At 42.4% G+C, this 22,088-nt stretch overlaps 1 protein-coding gene and 1 non-coding gene across 2 annotated transcripts in view; one reads left to right on the plus strand and one right to left on the minus strand.

The window, feature by feature from the left end:
* Positions 1–22,088, minus strand: part of PROM1 (prominin 1) — a 107,925-nt gene that overhangs the window by 36,276 nt on the left and 49,561 nt on the right. Inside the window, exons 5-9 of the mRNA XM_077750469.1 lie at positions 12,856–12,976; positions 11,087–11,150; positions 9,609–9,698; positions 2,945–3,162; positions 1,211–1,285 (exon numbers count right to left, since the gene is read on the minus strand). Coding sequence (XP_077606595.1) covers positions 1,211–1,285; positions 2,945–3,162; positions 9,609–9,698; positions 11,087–11,150; positions 12,856–12,976 — 568 coding nt within the window. The remainder of the gene's footprint in view (positions 1–1,210; positions 1,286–2,944; positions 3,163–9,608; positions 9,699–11,086; positions 11,151–12,855; positions 12,977–22,088) is intronic.
* Positions 5,816–6,006, plus strand: LOC144220392 (U2 spliceosomal RNA). The gene has a single exon (XR_013331721.1). It is a non-coding gene; the product is annotated as a U2 spliceosomal RNA (small nuclear RNA).

Below are 22,088 nucleotides of genomic sequence, written 5' to 3' on the forward strand. Positions count from 1 at the left end.
TGTCCACCTGACCTACTATATTTATCTGCATTTGGACTTGTGGAGGCCACCCACTGTAAGAGGTTTCATGGCCAGAAGGGGCCTTACAGATCTCCTCGTTCAACTCTCTCATTTAACAAATAAAGGGACACCAGAACACAATGACCAAGAGTTTCTAATAACTTGTTTAAGGGGACACTTAACTTTGTCAGCAGATGAGCGTTTACCAGATACCTGATGATCTTTTTATACCCCATGCTAAAAGACATAGAGGCAAGAATAAAACTATTCTCTCCTTTTCCCGCGGGCCCCCGGGCACTCTTGTTGAATCATATCTACAGAGAAATATTTATTGTGCGCTCAATATACAGGTTAAACAAATAGCAATAACTGGTAGGTTATCGGGGAAATGATGATGTTCTATGCCAATGTGGTCCCTGCCATTTTCAGGGTTTACACTCCAGTGGGACAATAGAGACATTAAAGCAGTAATTATAGTCGGGAGGAACTTAAGAAAGAATATCCGCTGTGCTTTAAGAATGCATTAAAAAGGGTTCGATTTGGTCAAGATGCCCAGAAAAGGTCTCATTAAGACAGTGATACTGAGGGGTATCTTGGCAGCTTAGTTGGTTAAGTGTCTGACTTTGGCTTAGGTCATGATCTCATGGTTCGGGAGTTTGAGCCCCGGGTTGGAGTCTGGAGCCTGCTTGGAATTCTGTGTCTCCCTCTTTTTCTTCCCTCCTCCACTTGCATTCTCTCTCTCTCTCTCTCTCAAAAAGAAAGAAACATTAAAAAAAATAAAAAAAGAAAGACATACTGAATGCTTTAAGTAGTTAGTATTTAGTAGCCTAAGTAGCTCAGTGAAGGAGAGGGAGAAAGGAGAGAGTGGCGGGCATAGCTCACAGCATGTGCAAATGTGTAGAAGGGGAGGAGACAAAAGCAAGGGGGCTGACTTCCGGCGCAGTGGGAAGGACCTTGCTCAGAGTCAGTATTGGGTTCAGCCTTACTCCCAGCAAATTCCGAATCCCAGGAAGGCAAGATCCAAACTTCTCTAAGTTGAATGAGCAAAATTCCCTGGAGGATAACAGTTAATGTCTTTCTTGGCAACCCCTTTCCAAAATTTCACTGCATTTTTGGGGTTACCTATTTTCTTATGTACTTGTCCACTCTTTAAAACGATGTAAAATAAACTGCTGTATAAACTACTGTATTTTTCCCCCAACATACATACCTGTTGGACCAGGCTGGACAAATTTGTTTGAAGAATATCATTAATCTTCTCAATTGGCTTATCCAAAGATGGGAGCTGAAATTTATAAAACAAAACATAAGACAAAGTGGTTACTCCCAACAGTATTTATCATAAAAAGGGAGTCATCTTATATCCAAATCCCAAAGTCTCTATTTTATAAGGTACGATTTAAGTTTCTTTTGAACAATAGAATATTTGTTGGGGGAAATACGTTTAGCTCAGGGTGGCCCCTACAAGCATTAAGTTTTAGATGTTTGGTGGGCCTCTATTGCAGTTAGCTCGAAATGCAGGAAAGAAATTTAACACAGAGGGCATATGGGTGACCTCACAATTTCAGGTACTGAATACTGTTGAACAAAGTCATAAACAACTTTTTTAAAAACATGCTTTAAAATAATACAAGCAATGGTTTTACTGGTGAGTGGTCTAGAATAAAGGCTCCATTACAGCATCATATGTGGGCTTAAAGTGTTCTGTCTCTTGCCAATACTGAGACAAACATCAAGAACCTTCTGACACGATGTACTGAGAAGGACACAATATCATTCTTGTGATACCCTGGCAAACATGGATAACTCAAACGTAATCGTGAGGGAACACCGGATGAACTTAAAGTGTGGGTCCTTCTATAAAACAAATGGCCTGTAGTCTTCAAAAATGTCAATGGTAAAAAAGAAGATAGGCTGGGGACTGTTCAAGATTGAAGGACCTAAACAGACATGACAAGCAAAGACCAGATGTGCCTGTGCCTCTGGACTGGCCTCTAGACTGGAGAAAGAAAAACAGCTATAAAGTCAGTTTTTCAGAAAAATCCACAAAATTTGAATATAAACCATGGACTAGTCAGTAGTGTTACATGTCCTAATTTTGATAATTGTACAAAGGTTGTGTGCCGTTAAGAAATGCACAGAAATATTTAGGAGTAAAAGGACATATTGTCCACAACTTATCACCAGATGATTGAGAAAAACACAAAATGCATGATATTTTATACGTATACGTGATAATATGAGTAAATGGTAGATACACAGATGGATAAACAAAGAAAATATAAGAAAGCAAAGGGAGAGAAATGCTGGAAAGTCTGGGTAAAGGGTACAGAAGTTCGTCTTATCATCCTTGCAAATTTTCTGCATGTTTAAAAGGACATCAAAATAAAAAGTTACCTCCCCCAAAAGACTGGAGCTCAAACAATTTAAATGGAAGTGAAAAGCCCAGACTCTGAAAAACTATTCAATGGTGACAACAGTGATGGTGACAGATATGTAGACACAGAGGCTGAAGGTGAAGAGTCTGCATAATATGACTCATGGAATAGGAAGGTGAGAAGACCATATTTTATATATTAAAATATTATTTTATAAAAAATGTGGCATAAATATACCACTATTCAGATAAAATAAAAATNATGTACTAGGCATGTCATTTGAAAATATATTTTAATTTTTAAAGGTCTACAAAAACACATTCTGCTTTCTTTTTTCTCATTAAAGCTGAATCCATTCTGGCAGGTTCCATCAAATCAATTACCGAGAACACTTACGAAAGGGTTTCCCATTATTCTTTCTCTTCTGCTGCAGCCATGCCTATGTGGTGGTCAGATAACCAGGACAGGTGGACAGAGACCCAGGCCACTGTGCACTGGACAGATGTACCCACACCGAGTCCTGCACAGTTGTCCAACACTGCCCCATAGCAGGGTCACCTCCTCACCTGACCCATGTCGGTATTGTCATCCAGCTGGCTTAAAGACGTTCTGATGTTGTCACAAGTGGCAGCCGCTGGAGGTACAGAGCACATGGGGTCATTGAGTGATTGCTCCAGGTCCCTTTTAACGTCACTCAGGCTGGTGTTAAGTTGTGCACTTGACTTTTTCAGCTCCTTTAAGGTATTGTTCACATTCAATAGGGCTTCTTTCGTCTCTTTGATTGCTGTAGGAACACACTTTGCTTTAGAACAGAGGCACCCACTAGGCTGGCAATGGCAAAATTCCTTCACATCTACCAAGTACCCTAAAGGAACTTGAGGTGAACTTATAGATGACATTGGAAGGCCACCAGATGAGGCTGAGAGGGGAATACGGGGACATGGTTGGCCTCCTCGGCCAGCAACTCCAACCAGCTCAGCTCTCCCGCCTGCACACTTTTCAAACAAAAAGAAAGAGCAAGAACCAACCCAGGAACACAACAAGGCATGTAGGTGTAGCATTAACTGGCCGGCACAGGAACAGTAATGGCAGGAAAGGGGGTTGTAGCCCCGACAAGCTAACATCTTCAACTCCGAGCAGTTTTAACACACATAAAAACCGATCACACCTAGACATATCTTTGCTATGAATATTCAAATAGCCGGAATCAAACACAAAGCAACAGTTTAAGAGCATGGCTTTGGATTTACACAGGTCTAGGGGCAGATCCCAGCTTTGTTATTTTCTGGTCACCGGAAACCAATTCCTGAATGTTCCCTGGCAATCTCCTCATCTGAAAATGGTGGAACCACCACCACAATCATCATGAAAAGTGGGGGTTGGATGGATCAGATGGAACTCCTCCATGGAGTCCATCTGGTCTCTTTGGGGAGCCTCACAGCCTAGGACACATTCTTATATTAGGAAACCCCTGAAAACTGTTTGCTGTCCTGGTTTTCCTGAGCCATAGAGCTCTGTATTCATGGCCAGGGAGGTAGCAAATTACAACTCTTTTCTCCAAGGACTTAAAGTCACAGCAGTAAACGATGAGAAATTTAAAGTAAACTGCTCTTCTTCTAAGCAAGCGCGTCTTCCGGGCTCCCAGAACAGATGGCAAGAGCATCAAGCCACAGTTGGATGTTGCAAGAAAAAGTGTGAATGGCCTTAAAAACTGGTTTCCCCAACTTTCTTTGGCAACCACATAAAACTTGCGTGCTAAAACCACATGCATACATGCACACACACGCATGCACACTCACATGCACGCACACACACACACACACACACACACACACACACACTTTAATGCTTTGTGTTGCCGGATCCTGAGGTCTCATTCCAGTTCTGTTATCACCTTGTTATAGCACCGTTCGCAAATTCTTTCACCTCTAGGGAGCTCAGTTTGCTCATCTGTAAACTGGGAAGCTAGTTGGGTCATCTCTTGGTTACTAGGAGAGTCTGTGATTCTAGGCTGTGTCCCAGCAGGTCTGCCCTCAGGAAGATGGCATTGCCCCTGTCACCCAAGATGGCACCACATCCTGCCTTTGATGATGTACCCTGAGACCTGGAGAGGCTCCCAAGATTCGACTATATGATCACTGGCCACAAATTCTGTCATCTTCTCTAGATATAAATCTTCTTAAAAATTTTTCAATGTTTATTTTTGAGAGAGGGAGAAAGAGAGAGACAGAGCATGAGCACGGAAGGGGAAGAGAGAGAAACACACACAGAATCTGAAGCAGGCTCCAGGCTCTGAGCTGTCAGTACACAGCCCGACATGGGGCCCAAACTCATGAACCATAAGGTCACGACCTGAGCTGAAGCAGACACTTAACCAACTGAGCCACTAGGCGCCCCTCTAGATATAAAATCTTGACATCTGCTTCAATCTTTTCTCTTGAATTTTCATCCAGTCATATCTTAACATTATTTGAGATATAATAATATTTAAGGGGCGCCTGGGTGGCTCAGTCGGTTAAGTGTCTGACTTCAGCTCAGGTCATGGTCTCACAGTTCGTGGGTTCGAGCCCCACGTCAGGGTCTGTGCTGACTGCCTACTCAGAGCCTGGAGCCTGTTTCAGATTCTGTGTCCCTCTCTCTCTGACCCTCCCCCTGCTCATGCTGTCTCTCTGTCTCTCTCTTTCTCAGAAATAAAGAGGACATTAAAAAAAATTTTTTTTTAAATTTAAGACTTTGTCTAAGAGTCACTGGGTGTCAGTTTCTCATCTCTTGCTCCTACTTCCCAGGATTCCTAGCAAAGCATGACTCATAGTAGAGGCTCAGTGAATGTCTACCATAAGAAAACAAGAAACAAAGAACAGAGCTGCAGCTAAAAACATATGACAGAATGCAAAAGAGTGCGCCAGAATACACTTCACATCACACAACACACACTTCACATTTTAATATGGTTTATCTCTCATAGTCCTTTCCATTTAACGATATGGTAAATTTTTAAGGCAATAAATGAACAATAACTTAAAATGATGGATAATAAAATGGTCCAGAATATGTGTGTCCATTTAAGTGCGTTCTATAAACATTCTGGGTTATGGGCACTATTCTGTCATACCCAAGAAAGACTCAGAGGTAATAAATATACATTTTTTCCAAAGGCTTCAAAGTATTTTATGTCTATAAAATATCTACTGGGTCCGGGACTCATTCCAGACCTAGCAAGATCACACATATTATGCATCTGAAGTCAGTGGAAAGATATTTCAGATTCTCAATTTTGGTTAATTAGCATTTTACCAGCTCATAGCACATTTCCTTTGTAGGTCCTGATCTGAAGCTCAAACAAGATTTACACAAATCAATATGCATGTTTCTGCTCTCTGCAAAACCACTAAACACATAAAGCTGCAAAGAATTTTAAGCAAAAAAATTGTCAAAGCATCGCTTCTCAGCCTTTTGGATAAGATCCAGGGTAGTATCTGTTCTTAGCAGTTTCGTATCAGATATGTCCTCTATCCGAGGGTAACAGATTAAATGGATTTCTGGAGTACGGAGATGGAAGAAGAGCTGCCTCTGTCTAGTCCATGCATCGACCTGGTACTGCATTACCTCCAGGAAGGGTGACCCCTCAAGGAGAAAAAAATATTGTCAAAGCAGTTTATTAAGCATATTTTTAAAAGCTCTGACAACAGAGCTTTTAACCAGAGGGTAAACTTTAATTTACTCAGGCTGACTTAAAGAAAATAAAACTTTAACACTATTGCAGGAAGCACTGAAGAGAAAAATAAAATCTGCTTTAGTTGCCTTTAACCCAAAGAGAATTCTAATTCAAACATTGAAGATTGGGCAAATCATGGACCAAAAGTAAAGGTACATGCCAAGCACATTGCATCATTTGTCAGTTTTTGCTCAGAATTTACCATCACCTAATTTTGGAGCTGGAGGAGATCTTGGAAGGCCAATTATCCAAATGCCTGGCATCATCCTGTGGCCAAGTGCACTTGAACTCCAGATTCTTAACTCCTTTTCCAAAGTTATTCAGTGCTGTCCTGCCATGAACGGCACAGAGACATCCTACATCTTAACACTCTCAAATGCACCTAAATGCCATCTAGTGTAGACCAGGCAGCACAGGCTTTATAGTCAGACCTGCATCTCAGTCCCAATCCACTGCTTTCCAGGTATCTGATCTTGGACAAGTTACATCATCTCTGAGCCTTACTGTCTTGAGTTGGTACTCTTGGGAGCTCTAATAGGATTTAGGAAAAGCACGTGGTATGTGGCAGGCCCCCAACACTCAAAAGCTTTCTAAATACTACTTTATAGCCAATCATTTCTACAAAAACTTGCTGTGGTCTTTGGTGGTTGACATCTCGGAAGCCACGTCACCAGTCTCCAGTGCTGCAGCAGACTTGTGTTTGAATAACATGGGTCCCACCTCTAGTTTAAGGGGTGGACCCTGACTATCTCCAGCCAAACCATTTCCTCTGTGTAGCACTGGTCCACAGATGGCCATGGAACCCCAGAGGGCCCAACTGGAGGGAAATCTGGTTGAGGAGGAGGAGAAATATGGCTGGTGTCAGCCCTCTTGCAACTACATGGGGAGTTTGCGTTAGAATGATATAGACATTATAGAGGACAGCTGGGTGGAGAGAATTTCACCACTAGATCAAACCTTACCTGAAGATAGATATCAGTTACATGAGCAAAGAATCCACTTGAAACCCAGATAGAGATAGATTTTCTATATGCATCAGGGAAATGACACATAATTACTCAAGAGATGTTAAAATAAGGCAAGAGAGATGACTGGGGACATCTGATTATCAAGGTCACACAGCCAGCCCAAATCATCATTAATCCATTGGTGAAGTGCAGACACATGAGGCTATGATGAGGGGATGTGGCTGATCATCAGCAAGAGCGATGCCAGAGATGTGGGAAGTAGAAGGTCAGCATTTTCCAGGAGTGATGGTTCTCCGAGTGAGGGAATGAGGAGCCCCCAGGCCTTCATAGTCTGCTCCTGGTGGTGAGATAACACCGTCTACTAACCACAGGACGGGGCAAGGACATGAAGGCTCCCTGACAGTGTTGAACCCCTGAATCCACTAACTTTGGAACTGCCATACCTCCAATATCTTGTCCTGTGTGATATGTTTCCTGCTGTTTAAGCCACTTCAAATATCTTTGGCATTGATACCACATCAGCAGAACCTCCCAAAGATCTCTAAGTATAAAAATTGTCGGCAAAATTCCCAAAGCAAAGGAAAACAACTATACCCTGATTTGAATGGGTAGATGTATCCATAAAGCACATCGAGAACAACTAAAAAGAATCAAATGATTACAGACATTAAAAGTAAAAGATCAGGAAGCTTATGAAGTCAAGAGGAGTTGCCTAGCAACTGAGGCAGGACTCTGAAAGAATATAATCCATATTCTACTCTGTAACTCGTGAAGTTACAGGATTCTAAACCTAGAAAATTAAAGTCTTCAGGCCTTTATACGTTTCAGAAATGAGAATCTGCTGCAGGCCAGACACAGTGCTAGGCTGCCTCCAGACACAAGTTAGGAGAATAGAGACATGAACAATATCAACAGATCTTGCCCTTGAGTAGCTCGGTGCCTGTTAAAGGTGGGGAGAGGGGGCAGGGGCGACTACAAATGAGCTGTGCGTTTAGGGTCACAAGGTAAGGAGCAGAAATCAGGAGATTGTTATGCTCTGTTATGGGAAAAGAGGGGAGGTGAGACACGAGGGAAAGCTTGCAGAAAACAGGACACTTAGCTGTGGTTTGGTAGGTAGTAAGAGGAGGTCGAGACGATCCTATGGCATTTACACAGAGAAAGCACACGCAGTACAAGGGTCTGGGAGGGAAGGATGCCTTCGGAGGCCCACAGTAGGATAAACACAGGTTCATGACTTGGACTGGAAGGTTTGGGGGCTGGAGAGTGGAGATGGAAAATGATTGGAATGATAGACAGGGGCCAGATTTGGAGGGACGGAAGGACGGAAGGAAGGAAGGAAGGAAGGAAGGGAGGAAGGAAGGAAGGGAGGAAGGAAGGAAGGACGGGAGGGAGGGAAGGAAGGGGCTACATGTAAAAATCTAAGAAAAGAAGGCAGGAGGCATTGATGTCTGCAGTCACATGCCTTCTCTGGACCCCAGTCTCCTTGCTTTGGTAGACACGGTTGGTGGCAGGGAGAAAAGGTGTTGGGGGGACGCATCTAAGCAGCAGCAGCAGAGGCCACACCTTTAGTGGCAGGAAGACCCTTTGCAGGGCCAAGCAGAGAGCAAGAAAAGACTAATCAGTTGTTTAAAACCAATCTTACCAATTCCTGGCCTGTTCTGTACGTCACCCCGTTTCCATACATCATCTGAGTCTTTGAACTCTAAGTGGGGGGTGGCAGTGAGGAATGCCAAAATGAACAGGCATAATTTTCCAGCATCTACACTGTTTCTTCCTTTGCGACCTGACTTCTCAGGAATACTGGCTCATGACAGTCATATTCACAGCGGCCGGATGACAAATGTGGCACGTAGGTGACACTGTCCTCTCTATCAAATACTTAGCATGGACATCTCAACATTTAGAAAGTTCTGGGAGAGCTTCGATTCATTGCAACTGAATACGTAGTTTCTTCAAATTAGTTTATCTGTTCACTTGTATCATTGCCTGTGATGTCTTAAGAAACAGATTCTTCTTTCCCAAAAGTTGTTTTCTCCAGGGAAAAGGAAGAGCGATCTATAGACTGCTCCCTCCCCCGCCCCAGACCTAAACTTCTCTGGGTGGCTTGCCTTCTATACCAAGCGCTGACAAGCTTTTTCTGTAAGGGGGTAGAGAATAAATAGTTGAGGCTTTGTGGGCCACGGGGTCGCTGCTGCAAATGTTCAACTCCGCTGTCAGCCACAGTGTGAAAGCCGCCACAGATGCCACCTAACCGAAGGATCCTGGATGCCTTCCAAGAACTGTATTTACAAAAACAGGTGGCAGGCTCCTATCAGACTCTGCTGTTGTTATTTCAGAGGACGTTGAGGTAATGAATACAACCTCTCTGGCACAAGCTTTTGAAACAAACCAACCAACAAGCCACACCTTTGCCATGGTGTGTGTCTGGACCTGGCCTGCTGGCATGGGCCCGCATCCAGGGAAAACGAGAAAATGGGAGTGAGATCCTGGGAAGCCGGAGACTTCCGGTGGGATTATTCTCTCGCCCAGTTCTGTCCCGGGGCTTACCTTCCGCCATGGCCTTGATGTCATCAAGCGCGGGGATCACTTTAGGTCTCAGCTGTTCGTGAATTCCGCCTCCTAGCAATGACTTAACGTCTAAATTCCAAGAAGCAGAAGGGCCTATGAGGGTAGGATCCGCGAATTTCTGCCCCCGCCCCCCTCACCCGCATTCTCCTCCCCCTGCGGTATTTTCTTCCCTGGAAAGTCATCTGTGGTCTCTCCTGCCCTGAAAGCCCCCTTTTCATCCTGCAGCCCATCTAGGTGTGGATTCTTGCGGAGATTTCTTCACGCTATTCAAAGGTCCCACACTCGCAGTTCCCATACCCGCGGACTCGGTATTTAAACACGCAGGTGTCCCTGGCTCTCCGGAAGTTCACATTACGCCTCTTTAGCCTTTACGAAAGACCTACGTTGGCATTAAGGTAAAGGGTTTTTGCTTTGATGAAGAAAGAGGAAAAGTGAAAACAACATCGCTCATTGCTGGTTTTGCCGTGAGATGAGCCCACTCAGAGACCAACAGTGGCGCCCCCCAGCGCCTTTCGCGGGAACCACACCCAGCATCTCAGGCTCAAGCGCCAGAGCTCCAAGCCCTGTCTGTGAGCATCTGGACTGTATCTCCATCAGTTGTATGCGTCCGTCAGCAAGATGTGTCCCACGGTATCAGGAAAGCCCAAGAGAGGTGATTTGGGGGGTGTGTGTGTCTAGGACTTTTCCGTATATAAATTAAAGCTCAAGAAGTTTTCCGTATATAAATTAATGGCCTTTTTTTTTTTTCAGTTTTGCTTTATGCCATTTTTACTTTATAAAAGTACTCACAGGAGTGCTCAGTTTTCAGTTAGCGTGTGGGTGGGGGAGGGAGAGAACCTGTACTAGAAACACAGTGTTTATGAAGCTGAGCTGCAACCGTAGCTCTAATCTCTCCAGCAAGGCCAGGGTTTCCCACCAATGGCACTACCGACGTTTTGAACCGGGTAATTCATTGTGAGGGTTATCCCGTGTGTTGTAGGGTGTTTGGAAGTATACCTGGCCGCTACCAACAGCCNCCACATGTTGCCGGGAGGGCAAACCAGCCCCTAGTTAAGAACCACTGAGCCAGGCTGTGTGTGAACTCCTCGGGGACATGCAGGGATTTCTGGAGCCCACTGGTTTCTCTGGGGAGCCCAGTGCTGTCTGTAACAGTGGACCTGACGGAGTCCCAACTCCTCTGTCCCAAGGGGAATGAAGAACAAACACTTCTGAGTAAAGAGAGCAAAAGCATTTTTACAATAAAGGCTGGGCTTTACTCATCAGGTAACAAACTGCAAACCGTCTATCACTCTAGGGAATTGTTCTGTTTTGCCCCAGCTTTTATGAAGAAGTTGCAGACACGGCATACTTCATCCCGTAGCCCGTGTTTCAGGGAGATGGCCATAGCATCCTCTAGCCAAGACAAACAAACAAACAAACAAACAAAGGAATTTGAGGCAATTTTAAGTCTTACTCACTATCCAGATCTGAGAATGCCTTTTCCTTAGTGGTGGTGTACTGGTTCAGGATATAGCTGATTTGCTAAAAATAAATAAATAAATAAATAATAAATAAATAAATAAATAAATAATAAAAAGAAGAAGAAAAGGAAAAGAAAGCAGGTTCTCAAAGATGCTTATATGTTCTGATACCCAGACTTCCTAATAGCACTCCAAAATATATTGGCTCAACAAACATGATTTATACTTTCTCCTGATTCTGGGGATTGGCTGTGTAGAGAGTCTGGGCAGGGCCGGCTTGGCTGGGGACAAATGGGACCCCCTCCTGACGTGGCTTTCCATCTTCCAAGAGGCCAGCCTGGGTGTTTTCACACAATGGACCTGGCAGCAAGTGAATGGGGGCAGAGGCTGCATGGCCTCTGGGAGCTTGAGGTTATAGGGTCACGTGCACTGCATTCCTTTGGCCACAGCAAGTCACAGGCACAGACCAGAGAGTCAAAGGGTTGGAAACAGATCCACCTGTTTTTTTTTTTTTTTTAATGTTTATATTTATTTTTGAGAGAGACAGAGTGCAAGCGGGGGAGGGGCAGAGAGGGAGACACAGAATCTGAAGCAGGCTCCAGGCTCCGAGATGTCAGCACAGAACCTGACATGGGGGCTCGAACCCACGAACCGTGGGATCGTGACCTGAGCTGAAGTCGGACGTTTAACTAACTGAGCCAGCCAGGCGCCCCTAGTTCCAACCACATTTTAAAAAACTGGTACAATATTTAATAGTTGGTATTGTTTTGGATATAATAAACTTAGAAGAGCATGTCTCTGTGTGAAAAGGCCCATGGATCCTGGTGGGCTCTGATTAGTGAATTCAACAGGAAGGCATCTTTCTGCACATTCTGGTACCCATGAGCTCAGCATCAATTATTTAATAGGCTGCTTTCCGCTCAGATATGTTTAAAAACCATACTTTGTACAGGTAAGACATTAACATGCTTCTGGGATACAGAAAAAAATATGCCCTCCAGCCATGCTGTTCCCCTTCCCCCCAAAACAACTTCTGAGTGTGCACGCGTGTGTGCATGCACGTCTCTCATTGTCCCCTTGCCAAGGAATTCTACACGCCTATACAGGTATTAGCACATGGGTGTTTATAAAGCAGAAAAGCTGCATAACAAGAGTAACTGCACACAAACGGCAGGTATTGCCAAGGGGAGAGGACAATGGCGCGCGAAGATTTTTCTTTTTTAAAAAATCATGAGACCCTTAGATAGTTAAGCAGTTTTATAATAAGTACTGTAATCTTATGTTATACCTTAAAATAATAAAACAATTTTTTTAAAGTTTATTTATTTTGGGAGAGAGAGAGACAGCATGAGTAAGAGAGGGGTAGAGAGAGAGGGCGAGAGAGAATCCCAAGAAACATCTACACTGTCAGCACAGAGCCCCAATGTGGGGCTGGAACCCACAAAATCATGAGATCACAACCTCAGCCAAAACCAAGAGTTGGACGCTTAACCGACTGAGCCACGCCGGTGCCCCTGTTATGCCTTCGAATAAAGTAAGATAAGTAAAATAATAAAATAATGACACCAGTTCTGAAATTATGCTTTTATACTCTTTAGAAAATCACTCGCTGGGCCTTTATTTCTTCATCTATAAAATTAAAAGCTAGCACTTGTCCACGCTGAATTACTGGGTCTCTGGATGCCCAAAGGGGATCCCAAACACATACAGGGACTCCGAGAGGCCCATATACAAAGCATCACGGGATATACAGCTGTGGTTTTTACCGCTGGGGCTCCGTTCAGGAGAGTTCTCAAGTCTTTGAAGTTGCTGTCTGCCAGTTTCCGAGTCTTTTCAATCTGGGTCCTCAGGTGGTGATTTGCCGCAAAACCATAGATGATGCCAAGGCTGCAAGAAATGGAGAAGAGAATTCATTCTCTTTCACTGTGTGACCTGTGGTCACCTGGCCAGGCACAGAGCAGCTCTATAGACGGGAGGGGAGAAGGGCTTCTGAGCAGAGGCCCCAGGACGGCGGGACCCTCCTCCCCACCAGGCCCTCTTCCCCTGCTATGGCCTTCTTGCCACGATCCCTTAATCCAACCTGTGGGCCGCAAAACAGGACTCAGTCGACTTGGCGGAGACACGTACCCATTTAAAATATGTTGTCCTATTGAATATGAAATCTTATAAATGGGACAATATTCCCAAGAAATCATGGAGGAAACAGAAGGAACACAAGTTATAGGGCAGCGTGCATCACACAGTCCTATCCCTGCACACATGTGAATATGGCGGCCCTTCCCGTACACATGTGGATAAGGCGGTACATCTCCTGCGCAGCGCGCACATAAAGACCTCCCATGCATACCTCTGCTCCCTCCAAAGAAGACGATCAGGAAAAATACCAAAGTGATAAGAATGGTTTGGGCTTTCTCGTGCTTTTGGTGTCTCTAATTGTCTCTATTAGTTTTATCGTACAGGTTGAAATGAAACATAAGTTACTTTAGTATTAAAATGCCCCATGAGAAGCTGTAAACAAAGCATACATACTGTATTGTTCTATTTTATATAATGTACAACATCAGGAAAATGATGGCCTAAAACTCAGTGGTTCTCTTCGAGGAGGGGTGGCTAATGACGTCATCCGGGCACTCACAACACGGAAGCTGATGCCTATGTGCGTATGATACGGATGCTCCAGTCTAGGTAAAATAGACTTCAAAAACACTATGAAAGGTATCGTGCATGGAAAGCTATTCTATATGTAAACTAAAAACAGAGTTTCAAGTCATCTAAAATGTCTGCATTTAATCAATTAAGGGCTCTTAATGCTAACTAGTTACTAACAATCCCCTGACTTAAGTTAATTTGACCATCTGGTTTTTGTGTCAAAGCCTTCCAACATTAGAATGTTACATCAAGAATTGGGAATTACTAAGGCCCTTCTGGATTTAGCCACTAGATGGCAGCAAGGAATTATATAAACTCCTAACTCAACCTATTCAACCTACAGAAATGGCCAACAAAATCTTTTGTTTGTAACCATCCAATGGAAGGTGTGGATATGTTTCTCGACCAAAGTTTTGCAAATAACAGGCAAACTTTGTGGCCAAGTGCCTGTTTTTGCACCCAGAGTCCCTTGTTCTCAGGCAAATTCTCAGTCTTGAGAAATGGGGGTAGTCATTCACTCTATAGTTACAATTCATTCCAAACAGCATTGGCTCATTGCTGGGCTCACTTAAAACAGATTTCCCCGAGCAGTATTACACAGGTACATTGCATTTCCCAAACGAATCCAAAAAAGTCTGTAATAATACACAACGTTCAATAATACTTCTTATGGTTAACAAGTGGCCATGGACTGTGTACTAGAGTAGGAACAGGAGACTTGGGTTCTGGCCCCCCTGTTGCCACTAACTCACACTGTGGAAGCTTGAGAAAGTCACTTTCCTTCTCTGAGCCTCAGCTGGTATTGCAAAACTGAAAATTAAATGGAATAAGTGCTTCTCTTACTGCAAAGGAGAGGGGTAGTGGATGCCTACAAGTCCTCTAAGACTTGTTTAAGGTTTGGGTTCATGCTGATGGTAATTTCAAAAACTGGATATTAGCAATAGTCTGCACCATTTGGAAGGCACCTATGCTAACCACTATACCACCAACACTAGTCTGTGCCATTTGTAACGATCACCTTACAAGCAATCCATCTTTGCCAGTCTTAAGTTGGCCTTGGTATTTATGAGGCAGGCAATACAGCATACAATTAATAGTTATTAAATGATGCACTCATGCCAAATGAGGTCAAATGACCCAATGCAAAGACTCTGGAGTAGTGTGGACAGAAAAAGAAAGAAAAAAAGTTGGGTTGTAACAATGTCCCTGGATCTTTATCTACCATGTCCAATTTCAAACATTCCATCTCATGAAGAGTCAGGGGCCACCACCTGAATACATCTGCCCATCCCAGCATTTCATGCTGGGGGCCCCTTGCTCTGTCTACCCTGGAATGTCCACATTGTCATTCTCATGCTCCAGACTGATTTTCTTTTTTTTTTCTTTTTTCTTTTTTATTTTTATTTATTTCTAGGAGAGAGAGAGACAGCGTGAGCAGGGGAGGGTCAGAGAGAGAGGGAGTCACAGGCTGAAACAGGCTCCAGGCTCCGAGCTGGCAGTCAGCACAGAGCCCGACGCGGGGCTCGAACCCACGAACCGCGAGATCATGACCTAAGCGAAAGTCGGACACTTAACCGACTAAGCCACCCAGGCGCCCCCAGACTGATTTTCTTATACAAGAAGGCGTAATGAACTTGAGAAATAAACCACAGGTCCAAGTCCAGTTGGCTTTCACTGAACCCCTGGATAGAAGAAGAATCTTCTTGAACTCCCAAGGCTCTCTCCCTGAAATGCTGGTGGGGCTTTTCTCACCTCATACTCTATTTTGCCCTTATTTCTCCCTGTATTTAATTTCCCTAGAAAGAGGTGGGAACTGCTTCTTTGTCAACTTTGGGTGAATGGTGGTTCTCTAGCTCAGTGAAAGTGGGTTTGAAGACTGGGCTTTGTTTCACTTGATCCATTTAGAAGATTAGCCATATGTTTTGAGTGTCTTGGTCATAAACTGTGTTCCTTTACTGAATAAACGCCTTTACTCAAAAGACCATCAATCAGTAAAATGAAATGCAATGCAACTTTGCAATTCAATACTGAATTTCAATGCGACATACTTAAAAAGTTCCACATTTCTGCCAATCAATTATGGATCCAATTAAAATGAAAGCATTGATCTTTAAAAAACAAACAAACTGTCTTACAGCTTGAATAAAATTCAGCAACTTTCAGAGCTGATTTTCAGACCTATAACACATTTGAAATCTTATATTAAGGATGGCAAATTCAAATGCCTACACAGACCGGCAGAGAGCACGAAGGGCAAAATGTATGACATGAACTGCTAGGCGTGGAAGAGGGGGGAGGTGCAGATATGGGTGAGGACAGATGCTCTACACTGCCAGACTTTCCACTCATTCAAAAAGTCTGGAAATCTGGATTCTTATGTAAAATTTCCCCCTTTAAAATAGTACCAACTAAAGGACGCCTGGGTTGCTCAGTCAGGTAAACGTCTGACTCTTGGTTTCCACCTAAGTCATGACTTCACAGTTCATGAGTTTGAGACCTGAGTGGGGCTCTGCACTGACAGCACGGGGCTTGCTTTGGATTCTCTCTCTCCCTCTCTCTCTGCCCCTCCTCCACTTGCGATTTCTCTCTCTCAAAATGAATAAAAAGACTATTAAAAAATAAAATTTTACCTACTAACTAGAGGAATAAAACTCTAAATACTAAGCAGAACAACTGATAGTCTCCATTTGCAATCTCTAATTTAAAACTCTTATTATAAGAATACTACATGGCAATGAGAAAGAATGAAATCTGGCCATTTGTAGCCACATGGATGGAACTCAAGGGTGTTATGCTAAGTGAAATAAGTCAGGCAGAGAAAGACAGAAACCATATGTTTTCACTGATATGTGGAACAGGAGAAACTTAACAGAGGACTATAGGGGAGGGGAAGGGGAAAAAATAGTTAAGGAGAGGGAGGGAAGCAAACCATAAGACACTCTTAAATACTGAGAACAAACCGAGGACTGATGGGGGTGGGGGAGAGGGGAAAATGGATGATGGGCATGGAGGAGGGCACTTGTTGAGATGAGCAATGGGTGTTATATGGAAACCAACTTGACAATAAACTATAAAAAAATAAAAGAAATAAAACTCCTATTTATCACAAATAGTAAAGAAGTTATGCTCTTGTTGCTCTTGATTTAGAAAGTCCTCATTACTCAATATATTTTGTTTTCTTTTTTTGTGTATTGTTCTCTTTTGAGAGAGTGCACGTGTGTGAGTAGGGAAGGGTAGAGGAAGATTGAGAGAGAGAGAGAGAGAGAGAATCTTAGCAAGCTCTATGCTCAGCTTGGACCCCGATTTGGGGCTTGATTCTATGATCCTGGGCTCATGATCCGAGCTGAAATTGAGAGTCGGACACTCACCGACTGAGTCATCCAGGTGTCCCCTCAATATATTTTTTAAGTAGAAAAAAATCACATAAATGTTTTTTTAAAACAACTGTCAGCCAACTATTAGAATAGGAGAACACTGAGGGAATTGCCTCGCACAAAAAGGAAATAAAATTTCAATGACTCTCAGGAATCTGAGAGTTGTATTTGACATAAAATAAATATTAAAAACATACGCTTTTCCGCAGTACAACAAAATCTCTTGAATTTTTTAGCCAGAGATAGGAATCTTAATTTTTATGGCATATTAATATTACATATTCTATACTTTATTATGAATAAACCAATCTTCTGACATATATACTTGAAAGTGAATACTTAAAGGTTTTAAAAACTAAGGATGCCCCTTTAAAATTTAAAACTTGTAGCAATTTTTCAACCAGTTTCCACTGACTTGATGAAGTTAGCCAAAAATGGCCTAATAAATGCTTTTAGTCTATAACTGAACTCCTATTTTTTAGATAGTTTTTTAATTTTAATTTTAAATAACTATCTCTCTCATTCACATTAAGAAAGTCTCATGATTTTCAAGCATGTTAGCTCTGTTTCTTTTTTAGAATCTTGTGGCCTCCAAGCCAGGAACTGACCATCACAATCCCAATTAAAAAAGAAAAGAATTTTGAAAATAGCCATCTTCCTGAAAGAGACTAGAATTCAATTTTCACCATGGCAGTTGGCAAAAGCTGATTTGCTGTACTCAGAAACTTAGAAATATACTGGAAAAATAAGTACGGCTCTTTGTTCCTTTTTCGTTATTGTCCATAACCTTTTGGAATTCTGAAAAATGCAGCGATGACAAAGTGCAAAAGAAAAAAGGGAGAGGAAACTTGGCTTTTTCTGGAGTAAGACACATCTGCTTAAACAGTCTACAGTGAGAGGTGGAAATTCAATCTTCTGCTGATGGTCAAACAGACTTACATAAACATATGTCAACGTCTGTGAATTCTAACATTCCACAGCTGCCTTTGAGAAAGCTCAGAGAGAGACCATGACCACATATATTCCATATGTACTAGGGGACCTTTCTTCTTAACACCTATGTCTTTCTCAGTTAAAACAAAAAGATTTAATTTGTTTTCAATTTAAAAAAAGGATGGATGAAAAATAAGAGGACTCAAGAAAAATTTAAAAAACAATGTCAGTATTAATTGTGATGTAGTATAATGTCACAAAATGAAATTGAGCCTGATAAAAGGCAAGTAGACTGCTCTGGGTTTACAAAAAATCATATCTAAAAAATAAAAAATAGTAAAACATTTAAAAAAATCATGTCCAAAGATTATTTATCAACAAGATCCAGTCTCTTGAGGTCATTGAAAGCCAGAAGCAAATATCTCCTTTTCCTTCTCTTTCTGCCTCCTAGCTTTATTGACATTCTTTTCCCACTTATTTTTATCTAATATGATTTTGTGGACATACTCTTTTTCTCCTTTCTATCTAATTGTAACAGAAATCTTCACTTTCTCTTGGTCTTTAATCTCTTTGGCTAGTTCTGATCACTTAGCAAAGAATATACAGCTAGTATTTGACTCATGATGTTGAAAATATTTGCAAGCCAACAGAGGTTTCAGAGCAATTCTAAATTTTAAATTTCCAACCAAGAAGAAATTCAACTTCTAGTGTGAATTTAAGGCAAACTAAATAATCTCAAATACTACTCTTTTTTAGAACTGTCTTATAAGTCATATGTAAATTCAGTGTATTATGTAAAATTTGTTTTAAATTTGTCACTTGGCCTCAAATTAGGTGATCAATTTTGTTTTAATTGTACTGAAATTTGAGGTTATAGTTTTTAACTTAATCAGTTTTACTTGGGTGGGGAAAAATATCTAAACTGAATGCATAGGAGGCTGTAGAATCACAGCATGTGTTTTTTAAAAGAATCTTCTAAACTAAAATATCTTTGGGAGAAAAAAACTTATCTAAATTTGTTTGATGGATCTGAGTTCTGAAAAAAAACTGTAGTGTTCATTTCTCATATAAATGAAAGTTGAGTTTATTTCCAACTTTATAGCTTTATTCTTTAGTATATTTTGGTATTTTAAACATAATATAAATAATTCAAACAGTTCTGGGGGATGTATAACATATATGACACATAATTATACATTAATGTAAATAAAAGCCCAATTTAAAAACAGAAACCCAGGGAAGGAAAAATAAGAAAAACAGAGGGGGAAGCAAACCATAAGAGACTCTTAAACACAGAGAACAAACTGGGTGTTGCTGGAGGGCAGTTGGGGGGGGATCGGTTAAATGGGCGATGGGCACTAAGGAGGGCACTTGTTAAGATGAGCACTGTGTGTTATATGTAAGTGACGAATCACTAAATTCTACTCCTGAAACCATCAGTACAGTATATGTTAACTAACTTGTTTTTAAATTGAAAAAACAAAAATAAAAATAGAAACCCAATATAGAATATGTGCTTCATTCAAAAGAAAAGTGGGAAGCCCATTATTACATATGCTAACTACAGGCAACAAAGAATTTTCCTGAAATTATATCACGTCTTTATATCAAGTGAAAACTATTAACTGTTAAGTAATCATGTGACCAAGAAGTCCAAAGGGTGAATATTTTCAGATTACACTGTCACTTGAGCATCATCTTGGATATTCAGGGTATGCCCCTACAGAGGGAGCAGCATGGCTGTCCAAGTCTCTGGATGAATGAAAGATGGAATTCTTGGGCTTAAAATAAATGCACAGTGATCTCTGCTGGATCTGACATCTCTTTGGACTGCAACTAACACTTTCCTGGTAGTTGGGGAGGAGGTAACCACTCCCACAGCTGTAAGGTCCCTGCATTCCTGAAAAGACTTCAAACACAAAGCAGAGACAGGAGTGTCTGAAATCACCATCGACCTGATCTCAAGCTGCTCTTCAGAATTCAGTGTGCAGAAACAAACTATGTTTACAGATAGAATTGGGGAGACAGACAGAGAGACAGAGAAGAGAAAACAAAATTAACTCCCTGGTGGTCAAACAAGGGTACATGAAATTAGCAACACATTCACTTGGGTCCTGTTTGCACGTATACTGTTAAGTTCTATTATTTAACTATTCGCAGCAAAAGTGTGTCTTTGTTCCAAAAAAAATGACTGTCCTGGAGTCAGTGGTAATGCACTGGCTTTTGCTTTTTTGGATTTTTTGGTTGTTCAAGTTTAATTTTTGGTGCAGTCAAGTCAGTAGGGTAATACTTGTGGCATGGTAGATCATTCAAAAGAGACAAAAAATATGTACATGCCGTGAGCAGTGATTTCCTTCCTACTCTCCACAACCACCAAAGTTCTTTCCCAGGGGCAACCACCATGTCAGGGTCTTGGCAAGCTTACTACAGATGCTCTGTGTAAACATAACCAAGTGTTTGTGTCTCTCTCCTCCTTTGTTTTCGTCAGGGGCGCCATGTTGTATATATACATGGTCTGCAAGCTGCTCCGTCAATTCATCTCTCTTGGGGACTGTTTCATATCAACACATCGAGAGCTGTCCAGTCCCTTCCAATAGGTATACTGCCTTCCTTTTTTTTTTTTTTTAAAGTTTATTTACTTATTTTGAAAGAGATAGCATGAGTGGGGGAGGGGCAGAGTGAGAGGGAAAGAGATAGCAAGAGAGAATCCCAAGCAAGCCCTGCGCTGTCAGCATGAAACCTGATGCAGGACTCGAACCCACGAACCATGAGACCATGACCTGAGCCAAAGTCTGACGCTTAACCACCTGAGCCACCCAGGCATCCCGAGGTGTACTGCCTTCCAATGAATGATCACCTCAAAACGTATGTCTTACCGGGACCCCACTAATGGCCACACTTGAAGAACTCTTCTTCCTGGATTTCCATCTAAAACTTCAGCTGGTAGGCCAGCTTAAATTGTTCTGTCTAATGATTCTTTCTGCTTAAATTCCCGAATATCAGTTATTTAGTGAAACCGGCAAAACCTTACAGCTATTGAGCGAATGCAGTGCTTGGAGAAAACAGGGAGGAGGAAGCTGACTGCCAGTCCCCACGGTCTCAGTGCCTCCTTGGGGCCTAGCACTATTCACGTCATAAGCGCTTTACTTCGATCGCCAAATGCCATGATGTTCATTGGCTGAATGAATGAGGAAACGTGGAACCATGACCAAATATCGCGACCAGGGGGCCCCTAACGTGAAGCACATTCCTTAGCCAAGGATTCTGATCTGAACTCGGCGAAATCCTGTCTTAAGAGCAGTGTCTTCCTGGTCTGTCAGGCAGTTGGAAAGCTTATGGCAGCAGAAGGGAGTGTAGAAGAAACACATCCTAAATCATGAAGTGTGTTCCAGGCCTCCGCACAGGGTAGCAGCTTAACTGCAAATTCAGGAAAGCTGGGTTTATTATTAGAAAGTGAATTCTGTTCCACAGTGTTCTCACATTCCCCGAGTCAGGGACTATACGCATCCTTCAGGATCCCTTTGAATGCACAAAACAACAACCAAATGCTCTGCCTTCTGCAGGCCGCCTGTCTCCAAACAGCTATTTAAGGAAGGAGGTCCTGGGGCGCCTGGGTGGCTCAGTCAGTTGGGCGTCCGACTTCAGCTCAGGTCATGGTCTCATGGTTTGTGAGTTGGAGCGCGCACTGGGCTCCGTGCTGACAGCTCAGAGCCTGGAGCCTGCTTCGGATTCTGTATCTCCCTCTCTCTCTGCCCCACCCCCGTTCATGCTCTATCTGTCTCTCAAAAATACATAAACATTAAAGAAATTTTTTAAAAAGGAAAGAGCTGTTCTTGGGGGTCGATGATTTCTGCAGGCCAAGATTTATCAGCTTGTCTTCGACACGAGCAAGCCCCAAAGGGTTGGCTTGGCTCCCTGAGGACAGCCCTAACTTCTGGTTACGGTGGCATTGTTTTGAAGCACCCCAGACAAACATTTTCGTCCTCTTCTGTTTTATGGGGGTGTTGTAGGGGTGTGGTTGTTTTGTTTTAAATGCCTGGGCT

This window comes from Crocuta crocuta, unplaced genomic scaffold (assembly GCF_008692635.1).
Source record: "Crocuta crocuta isolate KB4526 unplaced genomic scaffold, BGI_CrCroc_1.0 scaffold179, whole genome shotgun sequence".
Classification (NCBI taxonomy): Eukaryota; Metazoa; Chordata; class Mammalia; order Carnivora; family Hyaenidae; genus Crocuta; species Crocuta crocuta.